The sequence below is a fragment of the Eleginops maclovinus genome, chromosome 14 (assembly GCF_036324505.1).
Source record: "Eleginops maclovinus isolate JMC-PN-2008 ecotype Puerto Natales chromosome 14, JC_Emac_rtc_rv5, whole genome shotgun sequence".
NCBI lineage: Eukaryota > Metazoa > Chordata > Actinopteri > Perciformes > Eleginopidae > Eleginops > Eleginops maclovinus.
In genome coordinates, this window is record NC_086362.1 from 10,427,528 (window position 1) to 10,454,275 (window position 26,748).

Genomic DNA, 26,748 nt, shown 5'->3' on the forward strand with positions numbered 1-26,748 from the left:
ACTAATTTGGTAATGAAGTCAAAACATCAAACAAAAGAGAAATTAATTAAATTGCTTATCAATGTATATAGTCTGTCAGGGAATGTTATTTTCAAAAGGCTGTCTATCTGTTGGCAGCCTGTTTTTACTTCAGCCGCCTCGCCTTCTTTGCACCTAATAAAAAGAATACCTGCAGGAGGAAACAGAAGGAAAAGAGGCAGATGGAGGCAGATAAGGACGTGAACAGGAGACATGTGGAGGAAGAGGAGACAGGGGTAGATCCGACACGTGATAAAACAATGACAAAAGCACAAAAACAGAGAAAAAGAACGAGTGAAACAGAAGGATGTATCTAACACGTCATCATCCTTTGTGGAGACGGCAAACAAAAATGAGATCAGCAGGCATGGAAATTTTGGCTGTGCTCAGACGAAGAAAGAGATGGTAGATTATATCCCTGAAAAGTTGTCTTGAACATGGGCTATTTGCTTTTTCTTTGACTCATAACGTCTAGTTGAACGAACACGGACATCCTTGAACAGTGATATAAAAGTTACAATCAAAGTTCGAAGAGTTAGTGACTCTTTGACCTTGCTTTTTGAAAAGGGCAGAATAATGAATTTAAGATTATATGGATTTTTAGAGATGCAACTGATAAAAAGCAGATTGTGTCTTCCAACTGAATGCATCCGAATGGAAACATTTACTTCTTCTTCTACTACTGCAGCGCTCAACAAAGAACAAATCCGGGCCAAGCCGTGCCACTGCAGACTTGGAGCGCTTCGAGCACAGATGCTAGGCATGACACCGAGGGAGAGAGTCTGGACACTTGTTACTCAATTATTTAAGAAGACACATCACCCCCCAATGGAAGATGAATAAGCTCTCAGTGATAGGCCCCGGAATCATCCTTTATCTGCTGTGTCCACCAGCTGGAGTCCACTGCATACACACACACGGATATGCACGCTGCACTCAGGTGGGCATGCTGGCACACACAATGTAATAGGCAAAGTGGTGTGTAGGCTATCAGTGCTGTCTGAACACTGGAAATTGTACGCCACATTAATATTCTAAGACTTCTCATCCAATGCAGCAAACAACATCAATACAGAGACATTGCATAATTAGAAATGACTCCACAATTACCACGCACACCAGTCTAATTCAGCATTACTCAGTCCAGCCAGGCTGCTGTGTTACGGGTCTGCAGCCAGGCGGTTATGCCACTGGGTGCGCAACATAATAAAATATTCATTTGGCTATAAAAGTTGAATCATTAAGAGTCACGGTCATGGCTGTTTTGGATACAGTGACGAATGATGACTTGTTTGCATTTTCTTTTATGAGAATCTTTTCTCAACCGCTACCGTTATATCAAACATAGGTTAGAGCTGCAGAGTTTAGTGGACAAATAGATTTCATTAATCGTCAACTATTTTGATGAAAGATAATTGTTATAGTAATTTTTCAAGCAAATAAGGAGAACATCATGATTTCAGTCTCTCAACTATGGGATATCCTGCTTTTCTCTGTTTTATTAATTTAATAAACTGAATATATTTGGGCTTTGGGTAACAAAAAAGCCCTTTAAATATATCTCTTTTGACTTTGATAAATGAAAATGGTAATTTTTCATTATTTTCTAAAATGTTATGAACAAATTCATAATCTCGAACAATAGGAAGTGTAGTTGCAGCCCTATGAGGATGGTTAAGTGAGTAAGAAGAGGTCAACTCGTAAACATATGTAATTATTCTGCATTGTGTATACATACCTTTAAAGCGCAGTGCATTGGCCAGTATCAGAGCTCCAGCCTTAGTCTGGATTTGATCTGCCAAAGGAGCTCCTTCCTGCCCCCCTAGCCCAGCCTTAGCCCAGCCATGGAGCTGCTTCAGGTCAGCTTTGGAGTCTCCTTTTCCCAGAGACTGATGCTGCAGTCTGAACCTGGCCTGGCTCTCTTTCACAAATGACTGGCTCACTGGAGGAGCTTGCTTTGAAAACAGGGCTGAAGACACGTGCAGGTGAAAGCTGGTACCATTAGCTTTAGTGAAGCTCTTCAACGCCTCAGACAGAAGGTCTTCAGCTCCAGCCTTGGCGGGGGTCGTAGTCTTGAGGAGGGCTTTGAGCTGGCTGGAAGTGGTGCCTGCTGAGCCTCCACACAGCGCGCCGAGTGAGGAGGCCACCAGCAGAGGGGAGAAGACGGCGTTCTCAGAGCTGGAGTCAGAGCGGAGGGCCTTGTACAGGTGCAGACCAAGAGCCCAGCTGGGGTCACCAAGGGGGGGAGGCGGGCGGGGTGCAGGGCTCTGCTTGGATGAAACAGCAGTGCTGCCCTGCACCAGAAGAACTGGCAAAGATATGAGGATATAGACAGGAAGCCTGAGGAACATGGTAGATCTAGAGGAAAGAGAGGAGAGTCAGTAAAATAATGAGTATCAAAGAGATTCATGAAGAGAATGCATTCCTTACTTTTATAACAACAAGATATAGCTATATTTAAAACCTATATTTTAACGGATATTTAACAGTGTAATTGCTAGTCATGCTGTTATTGCTCTGTTCATATTTGAGATAAAGCAATATAAACACAGCCTAAGGGTTCCCTCTCTGCTGTAAAAAGACAACTACTTGTGCAAACAGCAGTACCAGCTCCTACAGAGCCACAACTTGATTTTGTAAATTCCTCCCACTTGGCAACACGGTTATTATCTCACCCGCTGCGGGAAAACCAGTGTGACAATTAACTCTGAAGTTTCGAAGGAAGCTTTTTAGCATTGGCGTTTCTCTATCGTGCCTTACTACAAAAAAAAAAAAACACTCATCTGCGAGCCGGTGACAGGACTGACGGCTAACATCTGCCGTCTGGTCCAGCCCACTCTGTTATGATTTCCCAAGACCTCCAGGCGAAAAGGAAAGACGGAAAAAGCGTATTTGTTTAAAGTTACCGTTAATTAATTCAAGTGTATCCCTCTCCTTCGCTGCTGCTCCTTTTTTAAGCTACGTCCTCCAGAGGAAGTGGGGTTGTGAGTGAGTTTGTACGTGGCAGCTGACGGAGGAAGTTTACCGTCTCCCCTCAACTTCATCCCGGGAAAGAGTTCCGTTTTTCCAGAAACGTTCACGAGTCCTGTTTAAACTGCCACTGAGCACTATTTGAGTTTAACGGTGCTAATTAAAGCTTAAGAAACATTTCGTATAACTTTTACTAAATACGACCCAAAATACATAGGTACATAACCACAGTGGTTTTAGGCTGAGTCTCATACTGTATAAAAGCACTATAAAAGCCCGTTCTGTTTCAAAGCCGAACCCATGTTTCAAGCATTACATTAACTCAATTTTATTGCACCAATACTTGGCTTAATACGCAACTTCGTGTATAAAAAAATATGTAGAATCTATTATAAAAGCTAACCACAAGAGAAAATCTTGGGTCGCTTTAAAGTCAGCTGCGGTACATTTATGCCTTACAAAACCATAATTAAATATGTCAAAGTCCCTGTAGGGGTATATTACAGAGGTTCCCTGTGAGTTTGGCAGGAATTATGTGCATGTAATGTTGGGCCTGCTATAGTTTTTTTAAATGAACAAAAATCCACCAGTTGCAATAAATGAGGCGTTTCTCCCTACATTTTTAAACGCAAGGTTTGTGGGTTTGCCTGGATAATAAAGCCTCTTGTTCCTGGCTCAGTGGGGGTTGTAGTTCCCAAAGCCATTCAAGCGGGGTCGCTAATGGTCTTCTCATCGCCTCAGCTCAGTGACCCTGAGAGGTTGCAGCATGTGGGCCAGGGACTCGCAAACTTGACACCCAGCCCTCCCAGTGGAGAGGAAATAGACCACAGAGCCAGCAGGCAGAAGCTTGATCCAGGCAAATCCACATGAGGGGTTTTAAGATGGGATTTAGTGTAACATTTAGTGTGATACTAATAAGGGAATGGGCATGTACACTTTAACGTTTAAAACAGCTCTTCCATATTATTTATTTTTAGTTAGCCTAATGAAATAACACTTGCAGGTGACTTCCACCCACTCCCAGGAGACCCTTACACTCGCCCCAGCCCACTTTGCATACTAATGTGGTCCACTGTCAAGGAAAAGTAGGACAGACCATGCAAGTCTGTTCGTCTGACCCTTCCAAATGTCCTCATTCTGTATTCTCGTCATTTTTCCTGTTTCTCGCCTTCCCAAATTGTACTTTCCCTCCCTCTACAGCAGGACAAGGAGTGTAGAGCAGATAACTTGTTACCCACAGCTTCGGGACAAGGATTATTGTCCAAATTGAAAGATGGAGAATGGTCATATGAGGTCTTAATCGATAAATGTAGAGATAGACTAAGGAGGCTAGAGAAGGATCAAAGAGGGATATGGAGGAAGATAACTGCTTGAGACCACCAATGCTCAGCAATCAGCCCGAACATGACAGCTTGTAGACCCAACCAATTATTTACCCTAGCCAAATCAATAGAGCTCTCTCCGAAAGATAACCATCAGCAGCACTATCTGGAACACATTCACAGCAGAACTCGCAAACACACACTGAGCTGCCACTCTTGCTCTCTGTCTCATTTGCAAACACACACACGCTTCCATCGCAGACACGTAGTTATCAGACTTCCTGGGAAATAAGACACAGATTATTTAATTATTGGACATCTACACTGAAAAGAGAGGCATTAAAACAGCATATGTCAAACTGTGCTTACAGCAAACGTGAAACTGCATCCCTTAAGAAGAATCAGAGGATGAAACCCTCTTTATTGTCACATACATGCACACAGCAGAGCACACACAGTGAAATTGGTCCTCTGCATTTAACCCATCCTAGTACTAGGAGCAGTGGGCAACTACCGTGCAGCGGGGGATTGGAGATGTCCGGTGCCTTGCTCAAGGGCACCACAGCAGGGCCCAGGAGGTGAACTGGGACCTCTCCAAGTAGCAGTCCACTTTCCATATTTCAAGTCTGTTTGGGGACTTGAACCGGTGACCCTACGATTCCCAGTCCAAGCCCCTACTGAGCCACTGCTGGACTTAAGAGAAACACACACATTGGTTAATGGCGTTGAGGCTGTATCCACAGCATGTACGCATGTAAGTGGAGATGAGTCGATGTGTGCAACGTCAAAGGTCTTAACCGTCACCGCAGGAGTCACAGCCCCCTCCTGGGACCCCCCAGCGCAACATCAAAGTCAGTTTCATCAGTAATGAGCAGTGACATATATTGCAGTGCAGGTGATTCATAAAAAACAGGGCTTGATCCGCCGATTAACGAGTCCCTGAGGGAATTGGTTGGTAACCGCAGAAGACTCCCGGTCAGTGGGTTGTGCATCTGGGGATTTATAAAGGGATGCACTTTCACCACAATGCACCACCAAATCTCATCGCACCATGCCCTAATGTTCGCCCTCACCTCCCCTCACCTCGTTCAAGCCTGGAGCCCTGATTCAGTTTTCCAGCTCAAGATGTCATTGTTTCGGGCAGTAAACGTTTCAGTTCCCCGTACGTGTTATCAGTTTATGTGGCCATTGTTCTAGGTTGTTGTTGAGGTCAAACGCTTGAGGCTCTTAGGCTCGCTTTCAGAATCAACACCTTTCAATGAAGGCTGTTACGGTCACTGCACACTGGCCTACAGCTATACTGTCCTTCCCCATGCGTTATTCATTTTCTCCTCAAAACACATATTACAGCTTTATTTTATTCTACCCCTCACTATCCCTTCACTGTTTCTAAAATTGAATATTTTACTTTGCAATACATTAGCCCTGCTTTCTTAGAATCCTTTTCACTCAGTTCCTCTTTCCCTTCATCCATCCCTCCTTGTCACTGTGCCTGAGGTTTAAGTAGTTCCCTCTGTACTCCTCCAACCTCTGGGGGCTCCACACACACATATATTTCCTCCCTTTCCCTTGCCTGGAAGACAAGTGACATTTCTGAAACATAAAGCAGACTGAAGCCCTTTACAGTACCTAAAACAAAAACTCAAACTTTTCTTATGAATATATTAAAGTGTCCTCCCACAGCCGCTTCCCTCTCCCACCCTTTCTTCCACCTCCCCTTACTCACTGTCGACCCATTTCCTCTCTAGTTCTCCACTCCTTTCACCCCTACTCCTACTCTTTTCCCATCTCTCCCCTGCTCCTTCTCGCTTTCCAACGCTGTCTAAATGCCGTCCCGTCCCTCCGTGTCTCGCACTTTTTGGAGTCAGTACAGAACAAACAGTATGTAACATGGGAGCCCCTGTTCTCGTCAGTTCTGGTCTGCCTGTCTGTCATCAGCTCAGGTCTGTTTCAACTAGTACAGAGCCGGTTTGGGCCCCGTCCATGAACCCACAGGGCCCTGTTAGTTTACAGCAAGTTCCATTGTGGTCCTTTCAAATTAGGGCTCTTACTTAATGTCTGGCCAAGCTGCTAAGCTGCAACCATGATTTTTCTTGAAGCCTTTCCCTAGCTTAACCATTGCTGGAGATCTTGCGCCAAACTTTGACTTTTCAAAAGCTGGGAAACATAATACAGGAATATTTAAAGGTCATCAGGAGTTTGACCCTTGCACTTGTGTATAGGATTTAAATGTTCTTAATTGTTATCTGCTGACAAACAACTAAGGCAAATTAAGTAAAAACACAGTAGAAATATCAATAAATCATTTTGGAACACAGAAAGTTCTAAACCGAGGTTCTAAAAATAACATTTTAGATGAGATTCGAGGAGAGGGGAATGAACATGTCCCCCAACTGGGATGTTTTTTAGATCACTTTGAATCTAGGGCAAAACTCTATAAGGCAACACGAGGTATGGCTGGACAGATGGAGGGAAAGGAATATGTGTTTTTAATCGATGGGGGAGAGAGAGAGAGGGAGCAGTGGGAGAGAAAGGTGAGGGGGGCAGTGGCGGTTGGGGTCGGGGTGAACATGTTGAACAGTGCCAAAATCACAGACACATCTGCTGTTCATCTCGAATGTTTCCAATAAGCTTTAAATGTTTCCTGAAGCCCTGTGAAAGTGTACTGAGCTGCCAAGACAGAGGGGGGTGGTGTTTGATTTTCTTTGTGTGCCGTTACGTGTTGAAAAAATAGTTGGTATCTCTCCCCTTTTTCATTAGACGCTCCTATAAATTAACCAAACTTGATACACAAAAGTAAAAAGGCAAGGGTACACATCTTTACAGGAACACATGCACCCAGAGAGGAAGGCAAATAAGTGGCTTTTAATGTGATCAGTGAGTCAGGGAGGAAAGAAAATGCCAAGCACCCACAAGAGTACACAGCTGCTTCAAGCAAGTGTTGACAAGTATCTTTATAGGAATTAAATATTGCTCTTTACCACGCCCCCAAGTAACCGCCACACACCTGGGACTCACATCAGTCAGGCTCAGAATCCATAAATCAACATGTTCACTTTTTTGATGCATCACACACAAACTCCTATTAAAATGTGTCTCACATGCACACACACACCTAAGACTGTCAGCAATGTGGACACACTTTTAAAGACCGATATGTTGACACCCTCACCCTCACACACACACACACACACACACACACACACACACACACACACACACACACACACACACACACACACACACACACACACACACACACACACACACACACACACAGCTTATATCCTCTGGCTGTGAGTTTGCCAGCAGCCAGCTGGTACTGTCATGTCTGATAGGCTGGAACAGAGAGAGACAGAGACAAGGCCGGGAGAGGAGAGAAGGAAGGAGGGAGGCAAGCTGGGAAAATGTCGACAGCAGAATGCATTAGTAAGATTGGGAAAACTGTATCAAACCCTGGCAACTCATTACACTGTCTCATTTCAGTCCACAGGGAGTTCCCCCCCGTCAACTCAATCCGCTAACTAAACCACATTTTTCTCTGTCTGCCGCCTTCTTCTTCTCTTGAGTGACCTTCCATTCGTGTCTTTAATCTCGTCATTTTTAACTATGATCATGACAGGGAGGAATCGTGCATTGTCACTTTGTATAAGTGAGAGATGATGTTTTTAATAAACGCAACTTTTTATTTTCTGCCCTACAAGACAATAATTAAAAGGGGGATCAAGAGAAATCACTCAGCAATTATTCCCTGATGGGAATAGCCAAAAAAGCAGTAATATTACTCCAGTATTTTGATATGCTAGACTGGACACCTGTGCTTGCTTCACATGCTAACATGCTCGCAATGACAATGGTAATATGCTTTTGTTTTTCGGATGTAAAGTTCAACATGTTTACCACCTTAAGTAACTGTGCATGCTAAGATTGGATACAAAAGTCATTATTTGGACAGGAAATTCTAAAGGTAACTTAGGTTCATCCTAAAGGTAACACACATTTCTTTACAAAGTCCCTTCTAAGAGTTGAGACATTGGTATTGTATTGTTGGTACAGGATACGTATATATAAATACATTAAACAATGAACTTTCACCGTCAATTTTTTATTTATGATATCCCTATACCAAATGTTACAACAAAATCCATATTGGTATCACGGTATAATAAGGTAGTGATGTATCCCAGATATGTTAATGATATTTTTCATAACTTGGAGAAACTTTTGTCTGGGTCATTAAAAGCACGTTATGATGTTTACAAGCATCAACCAAAAACACAATTCTGTCAAAATGAGAATTAAACGATGTTGGTTTGCATATGAATGTCTTGAAATACAAAAGTGTTAATATAAAAAGATAACTTATGGCTGACCTTTAATTCAAGTTTATTGCCAAACTTTTTAATGTCTGATTTGAAACCATATTGTGGAACTTTAACAGATCTCCCAGATGGTTTATATAATCAAAAGTCATTGTCATGGTAATGTAATTCCATACCTAAAGAAAAGTAATACAACACTTTAGAATAGGCGGCGAATGCGGTGACATTTGAACAGGATATTGTGGAGACCTCACAATCACAGCCTCAGAGATTAACACCCATAAAGAGTAAAGTGCAGACAGCATCACCTGTCCCCATGTTTTATTCACCACCCCCTCCCTGTGCATTACCATACATATTTATAAGAGAAAAACTGCATTTACATGTACACTGTTGAGCATGTGCGCACACACATGCAGAAGTTCAGCCTATCCCTGAGGGCTGGAGCTGTCATTTTAGTCCTTCCCAGCATTACTGTACCCCGTGGAGCACACACAGACATCTATTGTGTGTGTGTGTGTGTGTGTGTGTGTGTGTGTGTGTGTGTGTGTGTGTGTGTGTGTGTGTGTGTGTGTGTGTGTGTGTGTGTGTGTGTGTCTGTCTGTGGATTGACTGATAGATGATGCCTGGGGCAGGTGGGTACTGAGTCATCTGCAGGTGTTAGGAGGTGGAAGGATGGAGGTGAAGCGGGTTGAAAATTTGGGGGCAGGAAATGGTGGAAGAGATGAAGTTAGGTAGGCTGCCTCTCGGCCTCATGGGAAACAGGTTACACTGCCGCTTAAGGGCACGCAGACAGAGGGAAGAAACTATAATAGTTTTGGAAAGGGAGGCAAGGCAGAAGGGGAAAGGGGAAAAGGTCAAAATATGGTGCACATTGGGGGATCTGAGCAACTTAGAGATGCAAATGAACGGTGTCGCTGCTTTACTAATCACTCCCTCTGAGAGGTGGAGGTGCAGCAGACGCAGGGGAATCACAGCAACAAACATGGGGTGAAAATAGGGGAATTCTGGTAAGAACAGGCAAAACATGAGTCGATGAGTAATGGCACAGGAATGAAAGAAGAATGAAAGAGTGGCGGGCACGGGCGGAATTCAAAAAAGCGTATAATAGAGAGCAGAAAAGAGTGAGGGGTGTAATACATCAGTGCTACCAAATCAACAGGTGATGTCATGTGGTTGAGTGCCGTCGTGTCGGGTTTGGGGCGACAGGGTTGAGATGGAAGAGGAGGTGTTTCGGCGACCTTGTAAAAAGACCGAAAGAAGTCTGCTCTCTACATACTCATTATCCCATCATCGCTGCCTCTCTCTCCAGTTTGTATCAAAGCCTCTCTGTCTCTACCCCCCCCACCCCTCCCCTAAGCTGCTCTGCTATTCGCTCCAGCGAGGCTTAAGATGGAGGGATTTCACCCTCTTCTCCATCCGTGTGGGTTCATTTCCAGTACAGAGTGCCATATGCAGCGCCTGCATCTATCAGCAGGGAGATATAAGCTGCTATGAATGTCAAGGGTCAACTTGTGATATTATTCTGCCGTTAATGGCCCACCGTGTTATATGGACCCTAATATCCCTGGAAACGACTGCTCAGACAGCTGCAGAGTGTGTGTGTGTGTGTGTCACATCAAGAGGCCATGAGACCACCTTGCAGTGAGTCACATGACTAATGCTCTTTCAAATCTTTGAGATTCCAACTCAAAGATTTCTTTTTTGTGGAAATGAACACACACACACACGTTTGCCCATTCGTTTGCACTTCAGCAAGCCTCTGTAAAGTTTTGACCTTTACTTGTTGTTCCACTTTACTTTCTCTGAAGCACTAAATAAATAAACAGGGCAACTTTAAAGCCAATTAATGACTTTTAATGGCACTAAGTCGAAGTGTGTGAGAGCGCTGGTTAGGGGAGAATAAATTAACTCCAGTTGCATTCATGAAATTTGTATTAGTTTCTGTGGGAAGTCCAAAGACGCACGCTGTGAGGCTTGTAAATATTACTTCTCTGTAATTCCAAAGTGGCCACAGGTGCAGCGCTCATGCATTTATTAAAAGATCATTTGCATTTTTAAACAGTTGAATTGCATTGTGTTGGGGTGCCAGTTCATGTGGCGCCCTCCTGCTGGGATGAGCAATACAATTTTTCCACATTTTTGAAGATTTCCACAGAGGCGAGTTTGAGCCAGATCTGTTTTAACTATATGAGTTTTATTTTCGAGACTGAAGAGACCAGTATCGCAATATTACTGTTGCCATGTGGAATTTAAGACATTAGTAATTCAGTGTCGCATTAATTCCGAGACATAAAAACAATTACCATAAACCCAAAGATGCTCAGCAGAGTTTGATGGCGGTCTTTACAAGCCTCTGTGCTCCATAATATTTTGTTTTTGCAACAAAAAGTAACAGCAATCATGGGAAATGTAGGCACGCGCTAAAAATACTTGTGCCATGAGACGGAGGGTAGCAATCATCTCCTCCATTGTCTCAACTGATTACAGCATTTAAACTAAAGTACTGTACATACATAATTTGATAACTGTATAGTTATGATTAACAATTCTAGTCACATCAGCTTTTAAACTTTTACACAAATGCAGTCATTTAGGACAGGAAACATTTTGGATGTTTTTGTCCTACCGAGCTATAAGAGGTGCTTCAAAGACTTACTGATTGTGTCTAATATATGCAAATGACCTAAGGTAGCCCTGCATTGTATTTCACATTCAAGATGTTCTGCTTTTTATTTCCATAATGCACACACTGAAGGTGGAAAAATATTCAGAGCCTCAAAACAAAAGTTATATTGTCATGATGCAGTAATGCTTCACCATAAGTTGGACTCCTGCATTTAGAAATGCTCCTGGAGGATGGATATGTAAAGATTTATTTGGTATAATGAGTACAAATTCTGCATAAAGTTAAGGTTTTTCAATTAGCAAAGAGTTATCCTTCATAACAACACCTTTGACATTCCAATATGTACTTTGTATGCTGTAACAAAGCTTTCAAAGTAAGAAATAGCTGACTAAATCCCTTGTTTCATGATCTAACAAACATGGCAACATTTATCCAAGGTTAAATAGGTTGCTTAAGGTCGCATTCAGCCTAATAGTGCGGTTCTGTAGTGTGCACCAAGTGTGTTATATTGTTTCATTTCTCAAAAGGTTCGGTTTGGGCAAAACTCAGACAGACTGTAAACAAAAGTCATGTGAACGGAAAAGCTGCTCAACAATTGGTCAGACATTAAGCGTGTAAAAAAGGAAATCTCCAGCATGGAGCATCGGCAGGTTATTCATGCTGCTGGTAATCTGGAGATCAACAGACTCTAGCGGACGGCGCATATCATTATATAGTCAGACAACATGCGTTAAAAAACATTATAACACATAATGAGAGACGTCCTGCAGTAAGGAGGGCTTGGCTTGGCTTGCATATCCACCAGAAATGCCAAAATAGTAGCTGCTGCCCCGAGACGCTAAATCACCAGCGTACTGATCAAATAGAAACCTATTTCCTGGGACTTGAAGATTCTTTACAGGTGTTTCAAAAGTCCAGATTTATTGAAAGGTCATCTGCTCTTCATTAAGAATGGATGCACCTGGCTCCTTTCTGCTAATAATTAGAAATGAAATAGATTTTTAATTACGCCGTATGTTAGAAGTACAGCGATGATTTCCTTTGTGCACAGAACATATTCACATCCAGAGAGCAGCCTTGCAGGATATCCCTGATTATAAAGCCACCTTTTCAGAAAATAACACCAATTCTAGTTTTTCCTCTGCCCTCAATAACCCTCATCCTGCACTCACTGGCTTGATTTACGGTCGCCAAGGTAACCGCTGCATTATAACCCTAATAGCTTCCACAGAACAATGCATGTCATATTTTTGAGAAATGTCTGTACGGCTGGCTGGAAAATTGTCATCATAATTGCGATTACATGTGTGTACCGCAGCATGAGCGCGTACCTGGGCACCTGGTATATTTATTTCAAATGGTCCTGTTCTGACAGCCCAGACAAAGAGGGCAGAATATGTGCCGTTCTGAAATCTGTTCTGTTCGGCACTTTCAAAAGTCTCCTACTGTTTGCTGTTTTTCTTTTTGAAAGCGACTTTGAAAAAAAACGTTCTTACCAATTTCTTATTCAGGCGGCAGGAGGCTGACACAGTGGCACAGGAAAAAAGTTCTGAGCCACCAGGAGTCTATGAGCTACAATGGCACACACCAGTGAAACTCAAAAGGAGCAGCTCCTTTGCAAAGGGATCATATTCCGACTTTGTAGGCGTGATGATAGCAGCACAGAGACATGGTAATAAACCGGGAGGCTGTAGTCTTAGCTTTTGCGGAGGCCTTTTTGCATAATGAACAGTATAATTATTTCCTGGTCCTGTACTATATTGTGTCGCCTGTTAATCCTAACAGATGAGAGCTCAGGTGGACAGAAGGCAGTAAAGGCGGAGGGGCTGTTGCAGGGTTTAGTGTGCTGTGCCCTCAGCTGTAATGAAACAGGTGGATGCAGTGGAGGAAGAGGAGGGAGCTGTAATCTGGGAGGCTGTCTGCTTTATTACCCCACTGTCTTGTCATGAGGCCACCACACACACACACACACACACACACACACACACACACACACACACACACACACACACACACACACACACACACACACACACACACACACACACACACACACACACACACACACACACACACACACACACACACACACAAAGGGCAGAATGAGACAGAACAAATCCAAAATGTATGAAGTAGAGAAGCAGAGGGGGAGGGAGGGAAGAAGGGGAAGCAATCAGCCGCCTGGTTCTAATCATGTTCCTCTCTTCCCTTTTCACTGAAACTCCCAGCTCCGCATTTGGAAGCATTAAGTTGCCTAAATTATTTCATAAGCATCTCGGCCTACACCACCAGCGAAGTGAGAATGCAAGGGAATGATGTACAAGGCACTGATTAGAGCTAATTATGAATCCTGATTAAGGCTTTTAATTAGTCGAGCCAGCACTTCAGCTGGAGAGGGCGGCAGAGATGGAGAAGACAGTGGGAGAGAAAAGGGGGAGAGGGTGGGGGGATATGAAGGAAATTGGAAGAGGCTGTGGAGAAGGACTGAGGTGAGGCGTAAAGTGAGGAAATACAAAAGTAGATAGATGGAATTTATTGTAATATTGGCATTATTGAATATTATTTGGAAAAGCAGGGAATAAGTGACACATGAATGCACACAGCAACATCTGCAATACATAGGAAGGGAGCGTGATATGTGACCTGAAATAAAATAGTCAAAGCAGGTCGTTCTGTTTAAAAATAGTGACTAGTTCAAAATGACTTGTGAAAGACACTGATAGAAATATTTCCACTTAAACTCATAAAGCAATTACTTGACAGGGATGTGCGACAGGTGGCTCAGTTCAATGTCAACCTGAATGAATGCAAAACAGGATATATTGGTACAGCTAGAGTACAAGCTAACCATGCTAATCTACAAGGAAGAGTTTAGCCGCATTAAAAGGCACCATTAAAAGAAACGGCATTAAGTTAAAGCTATTTCAAACTGCTAGCTCATTACTGTATATTGAACTCGAACATGAGCAGGAAGGTGGGAAACAATCGTGACTCAAGGTACACAAGATCGCTTTTTGCTGAGGTTTTAACTATCTCGTAGACTTCATCAACAGATGAAGTTGCTCAGCTTGTAATTAAGTTACTTAAAGAAAATACAATTAAGTCAATTTAAACACTTCACAAGCTTCACAGCCCTCCCTGAAACAGGTTGTATAGGTGGTGTTTTTTCACTAAAGCTGAATTCACATGACACACGATATTCTCTGCTCACCATGAGGTTGGACACAGAGCCTTGTGAGGTCAAAGATAAAATCATTTAAGGCAAAGATTGCAATACTGAAGCTGTTTTTCCAGAAGAACATTTTTGATACAGTACAAAAAAAAAAGATTCGTACATTGCTTTTTTCATTTTGAAGCTATTTTTACAGACTAATATAACAATGACATTTCTAATGTTACTTTAGTTTTAATTGTGTGAAAAGGTTAATGTTAATTAATATAAGAGTATTTCAGCTCTGTGTAAACCAATGAGTAAAGCTTGAATAGAAAACCTACCATCTGCTAAAATCGACCAGCAGCTAATCCCACACACAGGGAACAGACAGATGTTTTCATTAGAAGATAATCTCATCTTTTTAGAATATATTTACTCAGGTCTTTTAATCGGTACTCTTTAACGTGACCCCGCAGGTCCATCAGCTCTGGTAATCTCATTGGAGAGCAGGCCCATGAGTTAAAGTATGAGGAACATTTAAGACAGTTATCGGTGCCTCTCACTGAAGGAAAGCAGGGAATAATGATATTTCCCTTTGGCTTTTCCAGCAGTGCTTGCCTCCATCCTTGTGATCTTCCTCAGCTGGAGAGCCCTGATTTGCCTCGGCACTGTTGATCTTCACATTTTGACAGATCCTCGTTACAAACATAACCTCTCAGTTGTTACGTTCTTCGCCTCTCATCTTTCTCCTTTCCTCATTTTCTTGTGCGTTTCCTTTGTTCTGCTTCCCATCTGGCTTCTTTTTTTTTTTCTCAAAGTACTTCACACACTCACCCTGTCTCTCCTCTCTCCCTACCGTAGACCATTTGGCACAAACCTCATCTCTCCTCCTCTCATCCCTCGCTCTCACCTCAATTTTCGGCTGTTGCATAATTAATTAGCAGCACTGTTCACTATCAATGCAATTACTCCAGAGAATGGAGAAAGAGAGAACTGGAGAGAGAGGATAGAGGAGGGGAAATAAAATGGGAGAACAGGGCCAAAATGGAAACGCCATGAGAAACATGGAATAAAAAGGAGGGGAGAGGGAAGGGGAGAGTGATTTTAGCCCTTAAAGAGATGGAGCCAATATTGGCCAAAATCAGAGTGGTAATTTTAACAATGCGAAATCCATTTGGAAGCACAGGGATCCAGATGGAGACAACACAGGTTTGGCCCAAAATGGGATACAAAAACATCCTCACAATGAGAGCAGACAAGATTTTAGATTGTAAAATGCCGACCTCACCACTGTTTTCCTATGGACCAGGTGTTTAAGACACTACGTAGACCTGTGACTGAACATCTGCATATTAGATCTTTACATCAGATTTATACATCTGAGTCACTGCGAAAGTGTTTGCATGTGTGCAAGGCAGACGCCCGTTCCCAGAATTATTTATGAATTTACGTCAACATTCCACTGTTTAATCTTGTTTGGACAAAACCCAGACTCATTCCACTGTTGATCTGGCATTGGCCACGTAGATGGAATTACACACAGCCATATGCATCAGTACACTGTGATCCAGAACAGCCTACTAATAAGAATAATGATACATAAGTGTGTGACATTTCTCTTATTCTCACAATACTTTATAATTTGGGTGGGTAACCTGACCCTATATACAACACATGCTGGACATATTGGAGAAAGAGGTATTTATTCGCACAGCTTTAAATGTTATCAAAACTGAGTTTATGCTGTTGTTGAAAGCTATGATGTAATGAAAAAGCCAGTGGTTTCAAATAAGTGTCACACAAGGCGCAACGCATGCGTGAAGGTATGCACGTTTCTAACAATAAATACCAGATTCTGTGCTGAAAAGTGTTTTTCTTCTGTCCAGAATCATCATTTGTACATCTGGCCCCTGTTATTTTCTATATCACAGTGACAGGCCCAAAGGGAGGCTCTACAATTACAGGTCAAAACAAGGTGACATATTTGTTAGTGATTGACCCAGATAAGTACAGCAGCGTTTACTGGAAATGACATTTTCTGCTATTGTCTGGTTTGTAACAGGTCTATCAGCTGGTGTGTTGTTACAGCGGAGAAGGTATTTCAATTTACTAAACACACAGTATCAACTCTGGAAGATGACAAATTATTTATTGTGTCAACGGCAGTATATTCCCTCTGTTCCATTTTCTGCAGCCCCTTGTAAAAAAGGAAGACTGAATGTGAAAAATGCCAGTGTAGCCCCATCTTCCATTCCAGGTGGGAACTTTCATCATTTACGTGCAAATGGCCTTTAGCAGAGATTTAGCCAGGACCAATTACTCACTCAGAGGCAACACAAAGCCAGTGCATTGGAGGATCGATGCCATTTGTCTGTCTTTCATTTGTAAGCCAGACATCATATTAGTGTTGGGATGCTGGAGTCCAGTATTCATGCGTGACTGAGGGATCTGGGGAGTGTGACGCATACGGAGAGGCTCACCAAACCAAATCACCAACAGGGAGAAGACGTCCTCTCGCGCCTGACAACCCATAATTGACAGATGGATTAATACGACTTAATTCTTTGGGCCTGTAATTCTTTGTCCCGAATTTAACTACTTAATTGCGATTCGAGGCTGGGTGCATTGTAAATGGCGTCATTGTACAGTATGCTATTCCTGGCTACTTCATTTCCACACGCTGTCAGGTCTATTATACAGATACCAATCTACTTCACATTGAAAATTAAAAAAAAGATGTGTTAAAAACATGTCAAGCAAAGAGAGAGGCAGAGAGAGAAAGATATTTCACTGTATCCTGTTTCCCTATTCATCTGCAGCCCATTCAGCTTCATTTGATCACAGTTTCTATGGCTTTCTATTAGTGGAATACATGAGCAGTTCTATGAGCATTAACGAGTGAGTCACATGAAAAGCCAGCAAAGTGGAAAGGAAAACAGTTTTAAAAGGAAGGTATTAAGACACACACACACACACACACACACACACACCCACACACACACACACACACACACACACACACACACACACACACACACACACACACACACACACACACACACACACACACACACACACACACACACACACACACACACACACACACACACACACACACACACACACACACAAATAACCTGGAAGGTATTTCTAATTACAGGCAAATGTATTCATTGATATTGTTGCCGCACTTCATCATGGCGGGATGTGTTTTGCATTGAATTTTCTTCTTCAGTGTTGTGTTAATTGTTTACTGTGTGTTAATTACAGCCCGCCTGTCATTAACCATGATCACTGCTCTCTGCAGATGGAGGCAACGGTGACAGACCCCTGACTGAGGGTGAGGGGGAGAGATAGATGGAGATGCAAATGGCACCGACTACTGCTTACCTCAATGAACAGCAGTTAATCATCATGCAATGGTTTTTGCTTTGTCATGTGCCAATTCCCTCTGAATTTCAGGAACAATTTTAACAATTATTTTGGATAGAAACCCAGCTACTGCCTGTCTATCGGTTTGGCCACCACTTTGGTCTAAACTGACAACAACCTTTGGATGGATTTACATAAAGTTGAGCAGCAAGGGTTCCCAGAAAATATAATATAACATAAATATAAAAAGTTCTCTTCATCTATTAATGCGCCCAGAACTGATCCAGTATATCAACATGTTAAGGATGGTTTGGCGCTAGATTTTGAGTGGAAGGGGGTTCCCTGAAGACGTATCCTATGATGATCCCTTAATACTTCCTCTTCAGTCTGCATTGAGGGGGACTTTTTGATGTTTTTGAGTTACAACAGCTAATAAGGGAATTGCCATATGTAATATAGATATTTATATGTCTAACAGGATAAATTGTAAACTTGAGTCTTTAACTTTCAAATGTGTAATTTATTCATACAGCCTCGGTTGTACTTCGCTCCCAAATGAGTACTTTTGATAACAAAGATGTAGTTCCCATGTGCTCATTCACAGTCACAGCCATCATGGAAATTGAATGATATCTCCATAATTAGGATTATTGTTTGAATATGTAGGAAAAAGGTGTATGTGGCAATGCAAAACGGCAACTTGTAACTTAGTGATAGACATCAAAGATCTGGCAGCATTTCAAAAAGAAAAAGATGTGTGGTTTTAATTATTCGAGATACACAAAGAGTGACTGCAGTGGTTGTAATAGGATGTGTAGATGGTGTGCGCACTGTTTTGTGTGTGTTTGTATGTTTGTGCATGTCGGCCTGGTTGACTGTGTGTTAAAGACAGAGCGAGCTTTGTGCGGGTTCGTGTCAATCACTGTTAGCTGGAGTGGATGTGTTTGTTAGTGCATGTCTTTCTCCATCACTGAGTGTCCATCCACATTAGATTCTATGGCAGGATTAAGTGCCACTGCTGAAGGGACATGGCGGCCAGGAGTGGTTATATCTTCATTTACCGCTGGCAGCTGGTGATTTGTCCCTGTGCACATCTCACAGGCCCGCGTGTGTGTTTTTATGCATGCATACACACGGAGTCAGGGGTAAATGGGGAGTGAAGAGATTTTCAAGTTGATCGACTGTGTGTATATCACATGTAGCTATAGGTGTGTGAGAGGAACAGGGGATAGAGGGATTGATAGGTTGTAAATGTGTGGAGAAGGCTAATCTCTATTGATGAGGGAGGAAAGATCACAAACGAAGGTTGCTGATGATCAGTAGAAGGCAGACCTGGTTGCTACTCTAAAAACAATCAAGGCAGGAGGCACTGGGGAATGCACCTTACAAATGAAAACAGAGAAAATGAAGTACAGAGAGGGGAAAGTGTTGTACATGTTTTGCAACAACTGCATACTGTCTTTTTTATTAAGACATTCTTCCAGTCTTGTTTTTTCTCAAGGATCAGCTCAATTGTATCCAGTAGAGATGATTCATTGTCACTTTCTTTCCACATTTCTGAGCCATGAAGTTTACACAAATTACATTTTGCCAAAAATGTCATCATCATAACTCGGCATGAAAACCAAATTACGATAGCACATTCCTCCTATTTAGGTGTCCCTTCAGCTCCTGGTAAATTTGAGTGGATTTCAGATATAATTGATAGCTTTTTTTTTCTGTTAGGCCCTCTTTCTCACTGAAACATCCTCTCAGATAAAATCAGGCTGGTGGGCTTGCCTTACATCTGTCTCTTTTTACCGATAAATTACCTGAATACTCAATTCTGATTGGTCAATTCAGAACATGTGACACGTTGTTAATCCAGTAGTGTGGACCGCTGTCAAGGATTTATTGACCGTTGTTAAGGAGGATCAAGAAAGAGAAGAAAGGAAAAGAAGTTAAAAGACGGAGAGCTGGATGTCAGATAAATCACAAGAAGAAGACAGACGGGAAGTAAAGACTTACAGGATCACGGTATGGGCCCTGCAGTGTTTAAGGACTTGTTAGTGAATCAGAAACTGTGAACAGACTTGAACAGTTACTGAAAACCTCGATCAGTGCAGCCGTAAAGTAGTTGTTGTTGTCGCAGTTCCAGCCGTTGTTGCGCCCTGGAACAGAGGTTTTTTTTCTTAGCGGATGAAATACGATATTTTTTGAGTCAATAAAATAATTTCTATCTGATTTTATTTACTGGCAGCTTTTTTCCATTGCTCCTTTGCTCAATATGATTCATGCAACTATTAAACAAGCACTATTAAGCACTTTATAACTTTGTTTCCAAAAGGAAATTATAAATAAAATGTATTATTATACATCCAAACGTTATAAATACCCTTAGCCAGGCTGACTGTATCTTTATATTCAGGCACACAGGCATGAAAGTGGTATTGATTTCTCATATAACTCTTGGCAAGAAAGCAAATAAGCATGTATCAATATCTTTAATGGTGTGGATTAGTGTTTGAACACTGTGAATAAGCCCATTTCTGTCTTCACAAGATAATCAAAGATATATTTAAGTCAGGTTCCATCGTCAAAAAAGCTCCAAATCATTAGAGAGAAAGCCATTGGACTGGTGTTATTGTTGTGTCATAACAGATCTTATTTTTCCAGGACTGGTTATTATGTTGTTGTTTTAGGGTGACGTATTCAACAAGATAAAACAAGTGTTCATACTGCTACAGGTGCTGCGGCTGTATGAGGGTTTGCATACACCTTTAAGTGAAAAAAGAGAGATTGTTTTTCAGCCATCTGCCATTTCAACAACCCCACAGCAAAAACAAACTGACTATATACAAAAATAAGTACAAAGGAATTAGACTCGCTGACGTGCAATATAAATGACACAGCTTGCAGCAGGTGAGCCAGCCCATGTTAATTTGGAGCCATCCATGCCTACCCGTGTATGTCCTTCCTCGTCCAAGCTGACAATGCCAAGTACCGCCAGCACCTGCTTCCTCCCAGCTCCTGCCTGAACAAATAAAAACACTTTCCTATCAGCATCGCGTTATGCTTGACTTTTTCTTTTAAGAAACCAATAATGGCAAGGAGCAGACACCGGGCTGATGGAGAAAACACATCTAAAAAAAGCTATTTGCTGTCCAAAAAAGGAGTGTGAACTGCATCACACGACTTAAACGCCAGATAAACTATGTGTGTTTATCCTCTAACGGTGCCAGCCAGCTCTTGGTCTCGCTCGCGGCCCCCAGGGTCCTGGCCCATATGCCTGCGTGGTCTGCAAGTCCGGTCACACAGGTCGGGACCCTGCCAGCCTCACTGGGACGCAGGACTGTGTGTGTGAGAGTGTGTGTGTCCATCTGTTACAATTGCAGTATGTCGTGTGACAGATCACCCCTGACCTCACCCCTCTGGAGGAGAGACTGTGTGTCGCTTTGGTTACACACCACAGATTGTGTGTGTTCCTGTGTTAATCAGTGGTGTAAAGTAACTAAGTACATTTACTCAAGTGCTGTACTTTACTTGAGTATTACAATTTTGATCTACTTTGTACTTCTACTGCAATACAATTCAGAGGTACAAAATGAGTACTTTTTGATGCTAATAGTTTTGTACTTTAACTTCAGTAAGATTTTGAATGCAGGACTTTTACTTGTAACAGAGTATTCCTACACTGTGGTACTTCTATTTTTAATCAAGTACACGATCTGAGTATTTCTACTTTTACTCAAGTACAAGATCTGAGTACTTCTGCCACCTCTGATGTACCTGCTGTGTTTGCATCAGCGTCCCTGGGCCCCATACCACCATCCCTCCTTTCAACAGACCCTCCCCCTCCTCCTCCCAATGTGTGTATCCTGAACCAGATGGGATGCCAGGGTCACCTCTGACCCCCCGCTGCACTATGACTGATGGGACAGCCCAGCCCTGTCACCACCCCCCCCCCCCCTCCTCCATTGTACCCTGATGGGCATCTGACACGTCTCTGACTCATTTATTAAGAACACCACCCCGCACCTGAGCCTCTTAATAAGTCTGCCAATCAGGGTTATTCTATAGGCACTACGTTTCTATAAGTCTTTGTCGTAGCACATGTATCAGAGGAGTATAATCAGTCATGTGTCATGAGGCACCTGAGCTTTTTAATAATGCTGACCATCAATGCATTAGGATGCTACTGACCTGGAGTTAAAGGGTCGATTCACCCAAATAAGAAACATTTCTCACATCTAGCGTAAAGCCATGCTCGTTGTTTTGGATTTATTTACCCAGACTACCCAGATTTGTCAATGAGATGTCTGCCTCCAGTGTTGAATAAACTATGTTCATGGTCCTGAAAGTATTTAAAAGAGCAAGTTCGTAGTGTCTAAATAATTCAAATCCACAAACCGAAAACCAGTTTTTCACCATGGGAAATATTTCTTGAGGAAAGTAAACCTTTTGAAAATAGATCCTTTGAAAATACTGTCTACAGAGTAACCGGGACTACATGTTTATTTAGATTTTTAATGTAATCTTTCATTTCTGTGAGCTACATGAATTAAACTCTATTCTCCTCTATTGTTCTGTGCTGTAGTAAAATACTTTGAAGGGTTGTATCTAAAAACCATACCCCATTAAGGTCAAATGAGAGAATATATGAGATACCCTCTCACACCGTCTCTACAGACTCAAACACAGCTCTCTATGTATAAAGACACCTTGTTGACACCTTCTAGTAAACATAAATACATTTTAATCAAAAGGAATGCACTTCAGTCTGGGTTTGATCATTTATCCATGCATTTTTGTATAAATGTTTCTTCAAAGTGTCCTCTTTGTGTCTTCAGAGTGTCCTCTTTGTATAAGGCCTTTTGCAGGGATGAGAAGCGCTGCTATTTCTGCAGTGTAAAGTACATCAAGGCCATCAGGAAGGGGGGTGTTTGTCTCACGGAATCTGAGGGAATGCCTCATGCTAGCGCTCTGAGACAAATTAGCATACAGATTCAGCCGTGGCTGTTGTAAATCCATTTCTCTCTGCAGATCTGTAATAAACACCGTCTTTGGTTATGAGAACTATTTTTTTCCCTTGTGGTGATTGCTTTTTTCCCCCAGTGTGGAAAAGAACATCTTACTGTATTATGGGATTGCTACAGCATGCTGCAATATTAAGTGTAATGTGTTTTTTTTTTGGATGATCCTTATCAGACTAGATTGAAATCATAGGGTTGCATGGGCCTACTGGCGTGCAAATCTCTTTAGGGCAGAGGTGATAAGCCCAAAATGTTATTTCCTCCAAAATGCCAGGGAGGGTTTGAGAGGTCAATCTCCTTCCCTAACAGAAAACATGACTATCTTTGACTTTTGAGAAAGAGATTACAGTTTCCATCCATTACAAGTGCAATTTCTAAAAAGTGTAATAGCCTCCATGTGGAAATATCCAGCGCAGTGTTTCCCTTGAGCACTACTCTTTGTTTTATGTTCTTAAACAGTTGCAGTGATATGACAGGAAGCAAACACAGAATAACTATAACTGATGAGGTGACAAAAGTGCATGAGGCACAAACTGAATGCATGAACGTAAATGACAAAATAAAATGTTAAGCCTTTTCTTTTTCACAATTGATGGCACAACTCTTACTAGAGGGACTGTCTATTGAGAAAAAGGGGTTTTCAAGTCTTTAAAGTCTGCTTTATATTCATCTCATTCTGAAAACTGTCAGTAACAAATCAAGTTTTGAACTCGACTGAAAAAATTAGGGAAAATCTCAATAAAACAATCCAAAAACCTATTTTCCATCTGCCATCCCTTTACTCTGGGAAAATGTGCATATGCAACAGTGAAATAACTAGGGGAAAAAACATTTGGGGCTATAAAGGTCAAATGTGGACTGTGAAGTGCTGTCCATACTCAAATGAGTCCCCTGGGGCCATGTTTTGAAGTGAGCGTTTAAATGAGTACAGTGAATAGCACAACCAGTCACCTCTCACATTCTGAAGGTTACATTATTTAAAAAGGGCACTCTGTCCCCGAATAAAGGGCTTTCAGGACTGCGTGCCACATACAGGAGTCACATTCAGTCAAAGTGCACAACCACCACCAACCGCTCTGACTCCACCCGGAGGTGTCATTTCAGGAAGCTTCTTTAATTTGACCTTCTTCGGGTACACTTTGGTGATGACATTTACATTTTAGCATTGCTATGTATTTCAGAACACATATTTGACAAATTGAAGGTAAAGAAGCCTCACAATATGAAATGCAAATGTGAACTGTACAATAATGTAAGCAACAAAATGCTCCTCTAATATAAATGTAACATACAATCCGTCTCAGATTACTGATCTCATGCTAATCAGCACTGATCGCAGTAAAATTACAGCTGCTTTGCCGTATTATTTTCCTCACATCTGCCGGATAATCAGATTTCTTTCCATATGTTTGATTTTCCCGTATTTGCACCGGCAGACCTTGGGACCTGGTATGATTAAGGGATCTAATCCACGTCTGTGTTTCACATGTTTCCAGAACATAAACAAAGTCAGTGTTTCACTCTAATTTAATCCCAAAGATCATCTCTGGAGACGGCAGAAACATAATGGGTCTCATGCAGAGCAGCAAGATGAGCTTCCTTGAATTTGCAACCAAATTACTATCAGGCTTTCATTAGGAATTGCCACAGCAGCCTACAAGAGGAATAAAGAGAGAAGGATTTGATTTCAGAAGATATAAAAAGGCCCAAATTAATGAGATGCAGAATGAGATGGACATTTGATAATGTATCAAATTCCATCAAACATTTTGCCAGATTACAGATATGGCGTATGGGATTAAGAATAAATACAACTGGTGCAATTATTACAAATCCTATGGTGGCCTGAGGTGATACAAATTCTGTGCAAAAAGCGTATTATTATGATACTAAACAGACAGCTAATTCCACACGGATTAGTTTGAATGCCATGATAATTGTTATCTATATCCAAAATTAGCTTTTTATTGAGGTTGTGCTAACCCACTGCCATTTTAAATCTCAGAATCAAACGCCTTTGGTGAAGCAAGAAAATTGTTGCCTCTGTCATAATCAACAGCATTGTTTGAAGCGGCCTGATTTGAATCTTTGGACTTGATTTTAGAAACAAAATTAAAATAAAGAATAGGTAAGAGGGCTATTGTTGGGTAAAACTTGAGAGTTATACAACCAAACGTGACACCTGTTTCCTTCACCACCAACCTAGAGCCCTTAAGGGTCCTCCACATCTGTTTAATTATTTTTTGCCTGAGTTGTTTTTGCTTCAGATTACTCTCACTACCTTTCTAAATGTTTGCTCAGTGCGATAGGGACACATAATTAAAGCAGACATTGGCTGCTGGCTCTCACTGTACTCCGGATAACCTTAACGATACGTGTCCCTTTAAATATTCCACTGGTTGAGAACATTGTTACATAGCCCCGCATTGATTAGCGAGTCCTGTTTGTGAAAGGGCTGACTGACTGCCTCTGGCCAAATAAATACGTGGTGTCACACATGTCATCAGTCCTGACACAAACTGATACAGCGTGTGTCTACAAGCTCTGGTGCCCTATGTTATGTAGAGGGTATTACAAAATGAATATGGATTGTGACATAGGAAGGTTAATGTGATCGACACGGAAGGGCATTTGCTCGTGACCCTTTAATACTTGTGATCTTTGTGGTATGACGTGTTGGGTGTCAACAAGTGTAATCACTCCAGTGTATTGCCTAATACCTAAGTTACGTTTGTATGGTCTGTTTGCGTTATTTAGACGCAGTCAATCGCCATTAAATACAAATCAAACTAAGTACAGGTAGCCTTTAGGCCTTTGTGAACCACCAGTGTGGACTTGAGTCACATTACTTCGATTTGAGTTAAATATTTGATGACCTCAGACTCAACTTGACAACTCAACTTGGATTTCAGCGTCAATGAGTTGTGAAATCACTTGACTTTAAATACTACCAACCAATCCCTTCCCCCCAAGCCAAACTGTCATGGGCTATGTTTCCATTCAGTTTAAACACTCCCAAAAACCCCAGGACACAGATGATTTGTTTCCATGAAGTTTACTGGGAATCTTGTGAAACTGTAAACACAGAACAATGAGATACGATCAAGCTAACCAAATAGCAAGCAATGGTAAAGCAGAAAGCTAACTCTAGCACTAACTTAGCCTAATCAACACAATTAGCGTCTTAGCCGTCTGAATATACTCGCAAACTCAAAATACTTGACGACGTAATGTTATAACATGCATTAATACTTACAGACTTTGCCTTAGCAAAGAGAGAGAAAGAGTAGCCTTTAACTGAGGAGCTGATGACTGGATGTGCTCACCTGTATCTGATCGAGGCATGGCAAATGTACTTCCTGTCTCCCAGCATGCACTGCTTATATATTGCCATGGTTGCGAAAATAAACAAATCGCATTAAACTATGATAGCAGAGTAACAAACACATTTCTAAAGGCATAACACAAACGTTCAAAAGATATTTTATTTAAAAGGTCCCCTATTATGCAAAATGCACTTTTCGCTGTCCTTTATACATGAATGTGTCCCCGGTTGTGTAAGGAGACTCACTAAGTGTCAGAAAATACAACCCTCTCTTTTCCTCCTTACCCACATTTCTAAAAACAGGGATACAAACGAGCTGATCCAGATTTGCTTCGGTTATGACGTCATATCGGAAATGTGGGCTGGCTTTACATTGAACTCCTGTCAACGTCCCGCCCACGTGATACGTCCCAACCTATCGTCCCCCATATACAGTTGAGCTGAATCCCCTCGAGCAGCACCTCTGTGTCTCTGTGTGTTCAGCAGGATGTCTGCAGGAGGGATTTAGTGTTGTTGTATATATATATAACACATATAATGTCTCTGTTCTAGTGGTAAACACTGAGAAGAGTTTCAGAAATATTGCTTGATGTGTTTTTGAACATAACATGGCGTTTAGCTGAG

The 26,748-nt window shown here is 41.8% G+C and overlaps 1 protein-coding gene across 3 annotated transcripts in view; it reads right to left on the reverse strand.

The window, feature by feature from the left end:
• Positions 1 to 26,748, reverse strand: part of serpinh2 (serine (or cysteine) peptidase inhibitor, clade H, member 2) — a 96,028-nt gene that overhangs the window by 11,177 nt on the left and 58,103 nt on the right. Inside the window, exons 1-2 of one of the 3 annotated variants that reach the window (XM_063900791.1) lie at positions 2,925 to 3,056; positions 1,757 to 2,376 (exon numbers count right to left, since the gene is read on the reverse strand). In XM_063900791.1, the coding sequence (XP_063756861.1) occupies positions 1,757 to 2,369 (613 nt within the window). In that variant the 5' untranslated portion in view covers positions 2,370 to 2,376; positions 2,925 to 3,056. Of the gene's footprint in view, positions 1 to 1,756; positions 2,377 to 2,693; positions 2,775 to 2,924; positions 3,057 to 26,748 lie in introns of those variants that run through there. The other 2 variants (XM_063900792.1, XM_063900794.1) reach the window with 2 other exon arrangements.